Source organism: Dissoconium aciculare, assembly GCF_010015565.1.
Source record: "Dissoconium aciculare CBS 342.82 unplaced genomic scaffold K489scaffold_3, whole genome shotgun sequence".
Lineage (NCBI taxonomy): Eukaryota > Fungi > Ascomycota > Dothideomycetes > Mycosphaerellales > Dissoconiaceae > Dissoconium > Dissoconium aciculare.
The window spans coordinates 542,796-554,356 of record NW_022984953.1 but is presented as its reverse complement, the minus strand read 5'-3'; the positions used below and the strand labels follow the sequence as shown (position 1 = coordinate 554,356).

The 11,561-nt window shown below is 50.6% G+C and overlaps 5 protein-coding genes across 5 annotated transcripts; 1 reads left to right on the top strand and 4 right to left on the bottom strand.

Annotated features, from left to right (window-relative positions):
• The first annotated feature begins 155 nt into the window (after positions 1-155).
• On the top strand, positions 156-1,427 carry K489DRAFT_399242 (uncharacterized protein). Its single transcript, XM_033606957.1, has 2 exons — positions 156-313; positions 366-1,427. The coding sequence occupies exons 1-2, from the start codon at positions 253-255 to the stop codon at positions 1,100-1,102; spliced, it is 798 nt and encodes a 265-aa protein (XP_033462019.1). The 5' UTR covers positions 156-252; the 3' UTR covers positions 1,103-1,427.
• K489DRAFT_333446 (glycoside hydrolase family 47 protein) lies at positions 1,129-3,245 on the bottom strand. The gene is made up of 3 exons (XM_033602172.1): positions 3,067-3,245; positions 1,629-2,998; positions 1,129-1,575 (listed from the first exon to the last, which is right to left on the bottom strand). The coding sequence occupies exons 1-3, from the start codon at positions 3,185-3,187 to the stop codon at positions 1,471-1,473; spliced, it is 1,596 nt and encodes a 531-aa protein (XP_033462018.1). The 5' UTR covers positions 3,188-3,245; the 3' UTR covers positions 1,129-1,470.
• Positions 3,246-3,968: 723 nt separating this feature from the next.
• Positions 3,969-5,151, bottom strand: K489DRAFT_377514 (uncharacterized protein). Its single transcript, XM_033604174.1, has 3 exons — positions 4,918-5,151; positions 4,489-4,862; positions 3,969-4,427 (listed from the first exon to the last, which is right to left on the bottom strand). Exons 1-3 carry the CDS (start codon positions 4,982-4,984, stop codon positions 4,143-4,145), a joined length of 726 nt encoding a protein of 241 aa, XP_033462017.1. The 5' UTR covers positions 4,985-5,151; the 3' UTR covers positions 3,969-4,142.
• An 843-nt stretch (positions 5,152-5,994) lies between these two features.
• K489DRAFT_377513 (uncharacterized protein) lies at positions 5,995-7,202 on the bottom strand. The gene has a single exon (XM_033604173.1). It carries the CDS (start codon positions 6,994-6,996, stop codon positions 6,361-6,363), a length of 636 nt encoding a protein of 211 aa, XP_033462016.1. The 5' UTR covers positions 6,997-7,202; the 3' UTR covers positions 5,995-6,360.
• Positions 7,203-7,942: 740 nt separating this feature from the next.
• On the bottom strand, positions 7,943-10,477 carry K489DRAFT_302819 (ATP-dependent DNA helicase; the record flags this gene model as incomplete). Its single annotated transcript, XM_033600462.1, has 2 exons — positions 7,943-8,910; positions 8,977-10,477. Coding segments are annotated over 2 exons (2,469 nt in total), but the record flags the coding sequence as incomplete, so codon positions are not given.
• Positions 10,478-11,561: the final 1,084 nt, after the last annotated feature.

The window sequence follows — 11,561 nt, the reverse complement described above, 5'->3', positions numbered from 1 at the left end:
TTGGTAGAGCAATCAATTGTTGAATGCTATGCTCTTTGATGCCTTGGACCGCGTTGGGGTATGGACCGCGTTGGGGTTCCCCGCGTTAGGTGCAGCCGAAGATGCGAATGAAGCTTTAAATGGATCGTGAGCTATTGATGCGTGCAAGTGATGCGCAAGGTAAGGCAGGAGTGCCATGAAACGAAGAATTTGCGTGGCACTACCCACGACGTCGAGACTCCTCTCGGATTTGCGTGTTCGAACAACGAATAGATGAACTGCAACGACTTCGTTATGGAAGACGAGCCTCCGCCATATGGATCGAGCTACCATCGTTCGTGATGAACACATTGCACCGTAATCGGCTGCTTGCTAAAGTTGTGCAGAGTGTGTTCACGACGCAGGCGCGAAAAGCCTGCCCGCGCCTTTACTGTTTCCCGACGAGTATGTGCACAAGCACGTTGTGTATATTACATCAAGCGAAATTGGCATCGATGAAGAAGACAACAAACTTGGGCTTCCTGATGCAACCTTCTTCACGGCGCCGACTGCCGATCACTTTGAGACCGTACTGCTCAAAGGCCGGATTCCAGAGGATCAACTCCGTAATGTGCAAGGTTTTCAAGACTGCGGAATCGTCCATCTAACATTGAAGGATGAAAGAAGTATCAATGACATCGGAACTCTACTCGCGGAACGTCTCGAACGGCCAACAATGGACTTCGAGAGTGCCTCGGAATCTCAAACGCCTGGCGACGAACAACAACAAGTGCTTGGACCAGTAGACGATATGGCATCTCAAGCTGTGCTTGAGAAAGGCGCTGATCGCAGCATACGTTCAGTGGCACTGCATGTATACAAAGTTGAGATGCACAGCAAGTATGCTCAAGGCATAACACAGTCTGGATCATTGAATGATTTCAGCCTGTTATTCGGATGGGAGAAGCTCCACCCCAGTTACGGACAACTCTATGGTTCCTGGGACATCGACCTAGCAACGGCACTTGAAAAGGGCGCGTATAGTGCTGGTAGGAACCTCAAAGTCAACGTTCTCGGCGCCTCACAAGAACAACGGGATCAATACTTCAGTGGTCAAATCCTAAATTTTCGATTGGTGCATTAGGAGACTGTACCTCAACTAGGATACATGGTCAGTGGAACCAGATTCGCGATGAGGTTAGTGAACAAATTATGCGATGGAAATTTACTTCATGGTGTAACAGACGCCTTGAAATGCTGCCGAGATGATCCTTGGTTACGCAGCTTTCCAACAATGATGGAGAGCAGACAAGTCCTTAAGTCGAGATGCTCCGATCCGCGGTTTCGAGCTCGCACTTTTTCTTCGGTCATACGCGGTACCACGACGTATTCGAGTGCACAGATCGGCTCTGATACCTTCAGAAAATCTTATCATATAATGAAATACTGCAAAGAATGTTGTGCTAAATATCCAGACTGCGTGCTCATCCACATCTATACGCGGCGATGCAACTACACGGGCCAGCCCTTCGTCTGGAATGGATGCGCCTCTGTGTTGAACACCCATGTATTCTTAAGGGAACCTCTACTGTCTTGCACCTGAAACGGCAGATCATCCTATTGTAACTTGTCAGCTTCCATTGAATCCTTAAATGCGCAGTGGCACATACCTCTGCGAAGATCAAATATACGTATTTGAGGACTTCCGCAAAGACGAAACTCTCCTGGAGGTCGACTTTGCTGCCTCCATCAATCGCGTTGACATCGCTAAGTGCGCTGAATCCAGACTCTGTCTTGCAGTATTTGTTCATGGCCTCGAAGGCAGCCCAGCTCCACTCGCGATACTTGGGATCCCTCGTGGCACGGTAGGCGTAATACCAGGTCTCTACGACCTCGGGTCGTGACTTGTAGCTCGTGTCTGCCAGCCTGATCGATTTGATTGGATCGCAGTCGGCCTCAGCACTGTAACATTCCGGTTCCCACTCCACGAACTCCGGGCCAAGACCTGTGGCCGTCATGTTGTAGATTGCACCTGCAGTGTCCGCGACGGAAAGGCCGAAATTGAGGAGCGTTTTGTTGTTCGTCACCATTCCTCCGAGGATGAAATTTCCGCCGGCGAACCAAGACAGCGATTCCATTCGGTTGTGGAGGTTCGTGCCGGACCATGAAGGGAGTAAATTCCACTCAGGAAACCCATAGGGACGAGAAGCGATGTGTTGAATAGTCGAGTCTGCTGAGATCTGCCAAGCTTCCAAATAGTCTGGGTAAGCATCTCGATCGTAGACATACGCCTTGAGAAGGTACTCGTAGTATGAGTCTGCGAAAGCTCCCCAGCTTCCGTCAGTGCCGATCACTGCTCCTGTGTCGATGTCCACATATGAACCAAGTAGTCCGGGGATCGTTTGGTTGGCATGCACATCTATCAGGTATTGCTCCGCTCGCCTTGCAAGGGTGACATATTTGTCGTCATCAGTGAGGTCTGAAAGTCGCGCAAACTCGAGAATGATTGTGCCGACCCCTGCGACAGAGTTCGAGTGGCCATCATCGGTTTTGCACGTTGCTGGGTCAAGCCAACTTCTGGGCACGCCTCGACTTCCTGTGTCGAATGCGCAAGCGAGGATGTCGCCCAAGGCGACCATTTGCGTGAAGAGCTTGTTCAGGAGCGACTCATCAATATTCAGATGCGCGAATGGACCAGTGAGCAGATCGAAACCAGAGATCATCCCACCCAGATGGCGAATAATTATTTCGAATACCTGTATGCGTTGATGTTGTCGATTCAGTCTGGTCCATTCTATGCCTGCGATGAATTCCAGAATCTGTACGACAATGTCCCGTTTCTCCATGAGAATTGCCGTGCTGAGGGCATCGATGGCCGTTGCCCCAAGCCCGCTGAAGTCATCATCGCATGCATTGGTTACAGGATGTAATGAATCTCGGCCAAAGCAGTGTTGTGAATATCCATTCCAAGCATGTTGGAATCCTGCTTCAACGGCGAGTCTTCGATTTCGCACCTCTGCACTGCGTCGGAAACCCGAGCCTTGAGTTTGACTTCGTCAGCGTTGGCCGTCCGGGCTTGCTGCCGGCTAATGAAGAACGACGGCTTACCTGTGAATAGCGCCAATCTTCTCCGGCTAGCGGGCTGCCATAGCGATAGCAGTGTGAATAACGCGAAACATAAGCAGGTTGCGACAAGGAGTTTCCGAAATCTCCGAGTCGACGATATCATCGCGTCTTCGATGGATCAAGTTGAAATGAAGTTTGTAAGTGGGAAGAAATGCGCACTTTTCATGCGTCTCGAGTGTGGAATGTGTCCTTCGCGTGATGAGCATCGGAATGTCAGCGGGTACCTGCAGTAGACGTGATAGAACCCAGACAAGCGCGGGCGTTCAGGAAAGAGACGTTGACTAGCGTAGAGCATAAACTTGAGCGGCTAGGAGATGATTTATCGTCAAATCTCTTCAGACGAGGCATTCTATACATAGAGCTATTAATATCGGGTGCAAACCCTTCTCGTTGATGATCCGTGACCTGCGTGGGAGACGCTCTCAACAACTTCGTGGAACTTCAATCATGGGCCGCAGGATCAAAGCCGTCTTGTATATAATGCAAGGTCCAGGTCTCGTCGCTCAATAGAAATTGCAATTCAGTCGAACGCAAGGCTATGAGAACAGCGCGCAAGAGCCTGCAGCAAGAGGCACGAAAGGGATTTGCCCTGCATACAATGGTTTGCGGAAGCCATTCATTTGCTTACCTAGGTATTTCTATATCTTCGGGGCTGCGGCAAGCTCCTCCCACTCGATGACGATTGCGAAGCCCTCATCACAGCACCAACTCAATTAATTCTGACATCTTATACTGCCATATTTTATCGCGAACGACCAACGGAATCTATCACGCTTTCCACCGGAAGCGGCGCTCCTACATTGGTGATTTCATCACTTTTTATGGGATCATACGCCGGGAACATGCTACGTCATAAAGAAGCAGAGTTAGGAAGCAGTCAGAATTCATTGACCTTATTTTTCCAGTCCAATAGCATGTTTTCAGGATATGACCCGAATGGCAAGAAAAGAACATAATCTCGTTAAACATTACAAAGACTGCTGTCGAATCAAGAAGATTTCGTGACAAATTTTCGGAGATGCGATGGCAAGAGAGCACATCTCTCGACCCGATTTCCATCAGAGCAATAGAAGCACGGCAGACAGAGAGCAAGCAGCAGACCAAATTATCCACATATCACGGGAGAATATTGAAGAAGCAACCCCAGGTGCAGGTGTCACTGTGCCTCCATTAGAAGGGGACATGGGACTCGCGGTCGCGGTCGCGGCTGGCACGGTAGAAGTCGTAGTTGGTGAGGTAGAAGTCGTGGATGGCGAGGCAGGAGTCGTAGGTGGCGAGGTAGACGTCACGAATGGCGAGGATGATGGGCTGGTCGAGAGGCTTGTCGGTGCTTGAGTTGGAACCTAAAGATGATCAGCAGAGGGAAGACGTTGACACAACCCCAGCGCACAATTGATATCTTACTGTTGTCAGGGTGGAATTGTCAACCCTGCCTGCTGGAATGAACGACCACAAGACATTGCTCTCCTTGCCGACGGCAGGGATCGCTGTAGGTGCGTCAAGTTCTCTCTCACTCACGCCCACGGCGCCGAGATATCGACTTTGGGATGTGGTCAACATGAGGAAGCCCGAGTCGCCGACGTTGTTTGCGTAGGGATTGATAAGCCATGTTGTAGATTTTGCGCATTCATTCAACGTCCATGGACCAGCGGTTCCGATATCCAGACAGAGATCTGGACCCTTGGCGCGAATGGAGTAACCCGATTTTGAACTATTGCTCGGGAGGAACTGCCATAATGCACCCTTGTTGGACAGTATGATGGGAGCCGTGCTGGTGTCTATGTTGCGTCAATATTGATTTTCACACGAAGCATGAGACTGCACTGGACATACTGCCAGTGGTGTCTAAAAAGTAATCGTTGGCTTGATTCTGCACCGAGTACCATGTATTTACATCCATGATAGAGGCTAATGATGCGTGTTCGAAATGAAGTCAGATAATGCAGCAAGTCTCGTTGCTTCTGCAGAATGGCTGAAGCTGTGAGCGAATCGGTGATATGAGACTGCGAAGAAATAGATATTCAAGGACGGTGACGGTGTTTTTGTATCCATTCCAAGGTTCTCAGTGAAACCTGCCAAGATATGCTGCGATCAGCCTGTGGGGAGGTGGTTTGTGAACCGCAAAACAAACACGGCTGCGCCACGTCCTCCGGAAGCCCGAGGTCATCTGTACGCAAAGACCGCAGGCATTTTGGCAGCATCGTTGGACGGCATTTTAGGTCAGGATTGTGCTGGAGAGTGACAATTGTGTTCGAGGATGATCAAGTCAAGATAGGAACGACAGCGTTGTAGCAGGTTCTGCAAAGCCCTCAGCTGGATTGTGGACGTTTAGGCGGATGTTCTTTGTAGTCGAACGCAGCTTCTATCTATTATTGACTACGGTCACAACGATCGCGGAGAATATCGATCCACTATGGTGCATGTGAAAGAGAGCAAAGAGGTGCCCGTGTGCTAGTCAGGCCACTCGATTTGCTGCCTCCAGTTAGAGAGGCGGAATCTGCTCCACGGTCGTTATCTGTCATGCAAACACCCGATGCAGCACGACAAAGCCGTCTTGGAAATGTGATACAACGGAGAATACACAGGAGCTAGCCATTGCCAAGGCAACAAGCCATTTATAGCATGATCACAATGATAAACCGCGAGGGCCGTCTTTTGGGCATCATGATTACAGTTATGCAATGATCTTCAAAGTCGAAAGACCAAAAATAGCCGGTGTATCAGGAACAGGCAATAAGCTGCTCAAATTCGTGATATTCGTCTGGTGCACACCTTGGAGCGATATTAGCCTTTCACTTTCGGAAGTAGCTCAAATCAAGCTGAAGGTCAGCAAGTATTACAAAACCATGAACGGGCACTCTGATGCTGGAGAGTCTTGTGAACGGTCTAGTGACATGACACGTCAATCAGCGCCAAGTGTCAAAGTACGTGCTTTTCAAGGTTGTGTAGGATATACTGTCTCATTATCGTCATCCTTCATGATAGATCTTATGCCGCTGATAATCCAAGAAAAAAATGCCGCGTCTGTCCCGTAGACGAATCAACCGATGACCCAGCCGAATGAGGCCCCCTACACCTGTGTGTGTGCCCACATCGCTAAAATCAGAACATCGCACTGCTTTCCAAAACTCGCAGACCATCATTTGCAATCATTGATAGTCAGAATGCATCAACGCATTCATATGACGCGCCGCGCGATCGTCACGGGTCCCAGATATTGAAACCTCCGAAACTCGCGCCAAGACCGCTGGGATAGTGGTCTGTCTGGTGCCGCGTTCAACCCTTTGTCCACGTCAACAGACGGTTCACGACCGTATCCAGCGATGGAAAGTCGCCCTCGCCCAGCTCATAGTATTCATGTTCCGTCCAATTGGGGTAGAATTTCGAAACATGGTTGATGAAGTCGCAGATCAACGCCTCTGGTCGAGGCTTTCGTCCAAGCACGTCAAGCTCGCGGACGACCTGTTCGTATCGCATGCAGTAGAGCTCGATGTTGCTCCCGTCAAATACCAAATCTCTTAAGCGGTCCTCCACTGTGGCCACCGACTCCGGGCCGAAGGGACCGTAATGTCGGTCTAGGCATGTCCAGACTTCTCGCGCGGACCCAAAGTCCGAAACGACCTCTTGGATGGCAGGCGAGCAATTGAGGACGATGAACAGGGCAGCTCGGTTTGTTGCGACCTCCCATTGGCTCAATCGTGCCTCGTACATATCGTCAGAGTCGCCGTCGAGCTTGATCGGCTTTCTCGCGCGTGCGCCAATCGGGTTGACGTACGGCCAGTCGCCGCGGCCGATGAGAGCCATCTTCATGAGATTTTTCCAAATCTTAAAGTTGGACTGGCCCTCAAGTTGGGGAATCTTATTGGCGTAGGATTCTGTCATCGTTGCGGTCGCGGTGTCAAAGGCAGTCATTCGGTAACGTTCGGGGCGTGATCAGCGGTGGGCGTGGGTGACGAGAAGAACTTGCAACAGCACACTCCTGTTATGACACTCAAGAAAGAACGAATGATCAAAAGGCATCGCAGTCAGCGGTGGAAATACGCACGACAATGCCGAGCGCGGCATTGCGTGTGCACAGCCTCTCCCTCATATGCGATCAAGTGGGTTTTTAATTAGGCACCCGCAAAACTAATTTGAAGTCTCGTGAAGGGTTCGCGCCAATGGCTCCTCAAAGTGCTGATGTTCCGAGGCTCGAATTTAACGGGCAACATGTCCGAGCGCAAAACGGTCTGTTTCAGCGCGCGCTCATGAGGGGCATCGGGTATCGATAAGCATGGGGCTCGTTCACAAATTACATCAATCAATCATCAATCATGCTTGTGGAGATGATCATTGTGTCTCGGGCACAACATCAAAAAAAAACATGGTATATCTCCGTTCATTCATCAATCGTGTCTCTCGCAAACGAGCTTTTATCATGGCGGCCGTTCTCGTCTAGAGATGATCTACATGTTCATACAAGATTCCCAAACAAGCTATTCCGTCCTATCCTTGCCGATTGTCGCTGCACATGACAAATTCACGTGGGCATCATGGAAATCCCTCGATTGCTGTCCGTGGCGCGTTGCAAAGATCCGCTGCGTGAGCTTGAAGCCTTGGCAACTCGAGACCCATTTTTCACTCGTCGTTGCGGTGCACGCTTCGTTGTCGTCGACGAACCTGGATCGAAACGAAATTCGTCCAGATTTGCAGTCCGAGACTTGCTTCGATTCGCAGACGCAGCGCTGCTGCCCTTCGCGACCCACGTCGACTTCTTGCGTTTCTTAGGGGCAGGTTTAGTAGCCTCCGATGTTGCCGTTGTTCGTAAGCCCGGCTGTACCTGAGAAAGACGGGCGTTGAAAGCAGCCACCTCCGGTGCTGTTTGAAAGTAGGAGCTTTGCTCCCCGTCGTCGTCCTCATCAGACGGCATGCTGTCTATTTCGTTATCCTCGTCTTCATCGGCTTCATCATCGCTGACGAGGTTGATCACGTTCTGTGCATGCTTGTCTACGACCCCATTAAGGTCGTCGTCGTCCGAATCGAATTCCTCTTGCATGGCTCCATTGTAGTGGTCGCGATACTTGGCCACCATTGTAAGGAAAGATTTGCCATGAATCCTGACCTTCTCGGGATCAATGCCACGGATCTTCAGCATTTTCTCTTCAGTATCGGTAAACCCAATTACCATGTCCCGCAAAATCGAGGTCGTGAATGGCTGAAATCGGAGGCTCTTCTTCTTCATGATGTCTTTGCACTTGGCATCGGCCTCTTCGACAAATTGCTCGACCAAGGCTCGGTGAACGTCGTTCAGGCTATCCATGACAAGATCGGAAGTTATCGGGGGGCCTAGCTGCCTGACTGTCGATATCGGCGTCTTGCCAACTTCCCGTATGGGCTCGAATGCATCGTCATCATCGTCTTCTGTCTCGTCGTCTGATGCAATGAAAGCATCGTGCTGGTGAAGACCAGCCTTGCTCGCAGCCTTTTTCCGCTTCGTGGCAGCCTGCACGGGCGATGACACATTCGTAGAGGTTGGTAGCTCCCGGGCCCTGCTAGGTCCTGAGATCATTCCAGCACGCGCTCTTGCATCATCGACCTTCGCCTTCAAAATTTTCCTCCCGACATTCTTGACACTGCCTGATGCACGGATCTGCATCTCGAATTTCTTTCCACGGCTGTACTGCTCGCGACGTTGGCCGAGGCAGACATATTGATGCGGAAACCCGCCTTTGACAACGTGCAATTCGCGGAGGACGTCTTCGCTCAGGAGGCGATGAAATATGCGCTCCACAATGCCACGATCAAGGTCGCTGCCTGCGCCATATTCGTCAACATGAGACCACTCATCTTTGATTTTCTTACTGCCGCTGCCTCGAAGAATATCGACGAGTTGGTTGACAGTAACATTAATACCCGGTTTGCGGCCGTATCCATCATAGTCTTCCGCGTCATGTCCACTCGCTGAACCAGTGGCTCGGGAAACCAGACTGACCGCTTTCTGCGCGTAATCTGTGAGATCGACAGAATTGAACGTCGCATTCGAGCTGCAATTGTCGCATTGGCCGTGGCAGGCATCCCGTGTGAAAGGCTCGTTGAAGTAATTGAGCACCTGTACTCGTCTGCAATCTGTCTCGTTGCAGCAGAACAATTCCATTCTTGTCAACATTTCGCGCTGTCGGTTCTTCTGTTCACGGCTCGCATCTTCATTCTGGTCGATCATCTTACGAAGCATGGCAACGTCACGATATGCGTAGAAAAGGTAGCATCCTGAGGGCTGCCCATCCCGACCAGCTCTCCCTGTTTCCTGGTAGTATCCTTCCAATGATTTGGGCATGCTGTGGTGGACGACAAATCGCACATTAGCTTTGTCGATGCCCATACCGAAGGCAATAGTGGCTACAATGACCTGATGTTTTCCGGATTGCCAATCACGCTGTATTTGGGATTTTTCATCGGGCTTCAATCCTGCGTGATAGTGATGAGCACCAATACCTTTGCCTTTCAGCTCTTTCGCAAAGGTTTCGCAGTTCTTCCGGGACAGGCAGTAGACAATTCCGGTCTGTTTGCGGTATTTGTCTTTGATGAGGCTTGCGACGGCTTCCACATCATCTGCTACTTTCCCTTTCGTTCGAACTTCGTAATATAGATTGGAGCGGTTGAAGCTCCTCTTGAAGACTTCGCAGCCTTTCATGCCGAGATTATGGATTGTGTCAATTCGAACATTATCCGTCGCTGTCGCAGTCAATGCCATGACCGGCACGCCTGGAAATTTTTGTCGAACGCTTCCGAGCGCTTTATAGTCAGGACGGAAATCGTGACCCCATTGACTCACACAGTGTGCCTCGTCAATGACGATCCTGGCGAGTCGTCCATTTCTGTGCAGTAATTCGAAAGCATTGAGCATTTTCTGACTTTTGCCCAGCATCTCGGGCGTAACGTAGAGCAATTGAATGAACATTTCCACGTTGCTATCGCCGAACTTTTCCATGATGAAGTCACGCTGGTCATATGAGGTATCGCCATTGATTAGAAAGGCCTGGACGTTCAACTTTTGGAGATGCGCGACCTGATCTTCCATGAGACTAACCAAAGGTGAAACCACAACGGTCACGCCTCTTGTCTTTCCGCTGCTCACGAGAGCCGGTAATTGATAGCACAGTGATTTGCCTCCTCCGGTCGGCATGAGAACAAAGACATCCTTGCCTGCAAGAGTAGCATTGATCGCTTCCACTTGGCTCTCACGAAAGCCTTTAAGCTTGAAGCGTTCCTTCAATGCGCGCTTGACGTCCTGAGACCAAGGAAAACTGAAGTTACGACGTTCGAGATCTTCAGAAAGTTTATCGGTCATCTTCTTGGACTTGGTGGCAGAAGCGGGCTTCGTCTGCCGGTTTCCAGATGTTTCTGAGAATACCTGTCGACCGTGTATAACGTTATTGGGTTTATTGGGATGATTTATCCCAAGGTTTTGCGCGACCTCCCACACGTCATCATCGTCGCCCATCCCGAAGTCATCATCGTCATCATGAGGCATGGGAGGTGTCCCCATCCTGTTACTGAAATCGTCCCTGCTTGCATCGATCATATCGTAATCGTTTATCTCGTCGTCTATGAAGGTCGAGGTGTCACTGTAATGCGGATGCGCGGGAGCCGCTTTCCTAAGAGCAGTCGGCCGGACATCATGTGACGATGCCGCAAAACTAGAATCGACCGTGATGTTCCTTTGCACATCTCTAGGTGGAGGCATTTCCGTTCTCGTCTGTGTTTGTACGATACGGCTTGAGCTTGGTATTGCTTCATCCTGATATTGTTTGGCAGCAGGAGCCTGTGTCGATTGCACCGCAATCTGCTGCAAGGTTCGGGAATGCTCCCCAGGTACAGGCTTATTCAATAGATCCTGAAGATCTGCTTGACAAAGCTGGAGTATTTCCGAACATGCATTCTCCATCTCCTGCAACTCAGCCTTCGCTTTAAGATTCGCCGCCTTTGCTTCTTCGACCCCTTTGCGGGCTCTGACCGCTTGTCTCAAAGCCGTCATCAGATGCTCTTTCCTCACAGAGAGCTGCAGGAATGAGGCACGCTTTTCGAACAAAGACTCAAGGGCGGTGTCTCGATGATGCAGGTCGTCAAGCTCCAGACTGGTTTCAGGATCGTCATCAAGACCAGCGTCCATACGATCCGCAGCTTCTTCGCTGAGAATGTCCATGCGCTCATGCAATCGTTGCCGGGTTTTCTGGATGGTACTAACCGGTGCGGCGAAGATTCGCTTCAGCCAGATGCTCTCCTCGGATTGCTCCGACGAGGAGGACTGCATTGCGCTTCCCGGTGTGTTTTGGGTTTTCTCACGGACTACGGCAGCGGTTGCCTGATTCTGGGTCACGCTGTCGTGATGAACTCGCGGAGTGAGGGGCAGGTCTGTCCCGAGCCTCGAATTCCCCTGTGCAGCAATCGGAGGAGGAGGAGCGAATGACACTGACTTGGCAGGCGTCTCTGTACGTGGC

Excerpts from the sequence above, each read along its gene's own strand:
- K489DRAFT_399242 (XM_033606957.1), top strand. The coding sequence starts at position 253 with ATGAACTGCAACGACTTCGTTATGGAAGACGAGCCTCCGCCATATGGA. Across the intron at positions 314-365 it reads ATATGGATCGAGCTACCATC|AGTGTGTTCACGACGCAGGC; the intron begins GTTCGTGATGAA and ends AAAGTTGTGCAG.
- K489DRAFT_377514 (XM_033604174.1), bottom strand. The coding sequence starts at position 4,984 with ATGGATGTAAATACATGGTACTCGGTGCAGAATCAAGCCAACGATTAC. Across the intron at positions 4,863-4,917 it reads CTTTTTAGACACCACTGGCA|ACACCAGCACGGCTCCCATC; the intron begins GTATGTCCAGTG and ends GACGCAACATAG. Across the intron at positions 4,428-4,488 it reads ACAATTCCACCCTGACAACA|GTTCCAACTCAAGCACCGAC; the intron begins GTAAGATATCAA and ends GATCATCTTTAG.
- K489DRAFT_377513 (XM_033604173.1), bottom strand. The coding sequence starts at position 6,996 with ATGACTGCCTTTGACACCGCGACCGCAACGATGACAGAATCCTACGCC.
- K489DRAFT_333446 (XM_033602172.1), bottom strand. The coding sequence starts at position 3,187 with ATGATATCGTCGACTCGGAGATTTCGGAAACTCCTTGTCGCAACCTGC. Across the intron at positions 2,999-3,066 it reads AAGATTGGCGCTATTCACAG|GCTCGGGTTTCCGACGCAGT; the intron begins GTAAGCCGTCGT and ends GTCAAACTCAAG. Across the intron at positions 1,576-1,628 it reads TATATTTGATCTTCGCAGAG|GATGATCTGCCGTTTCAGGT; the intron begins GTATGTGCCACT and ends AAGTTACAATAG.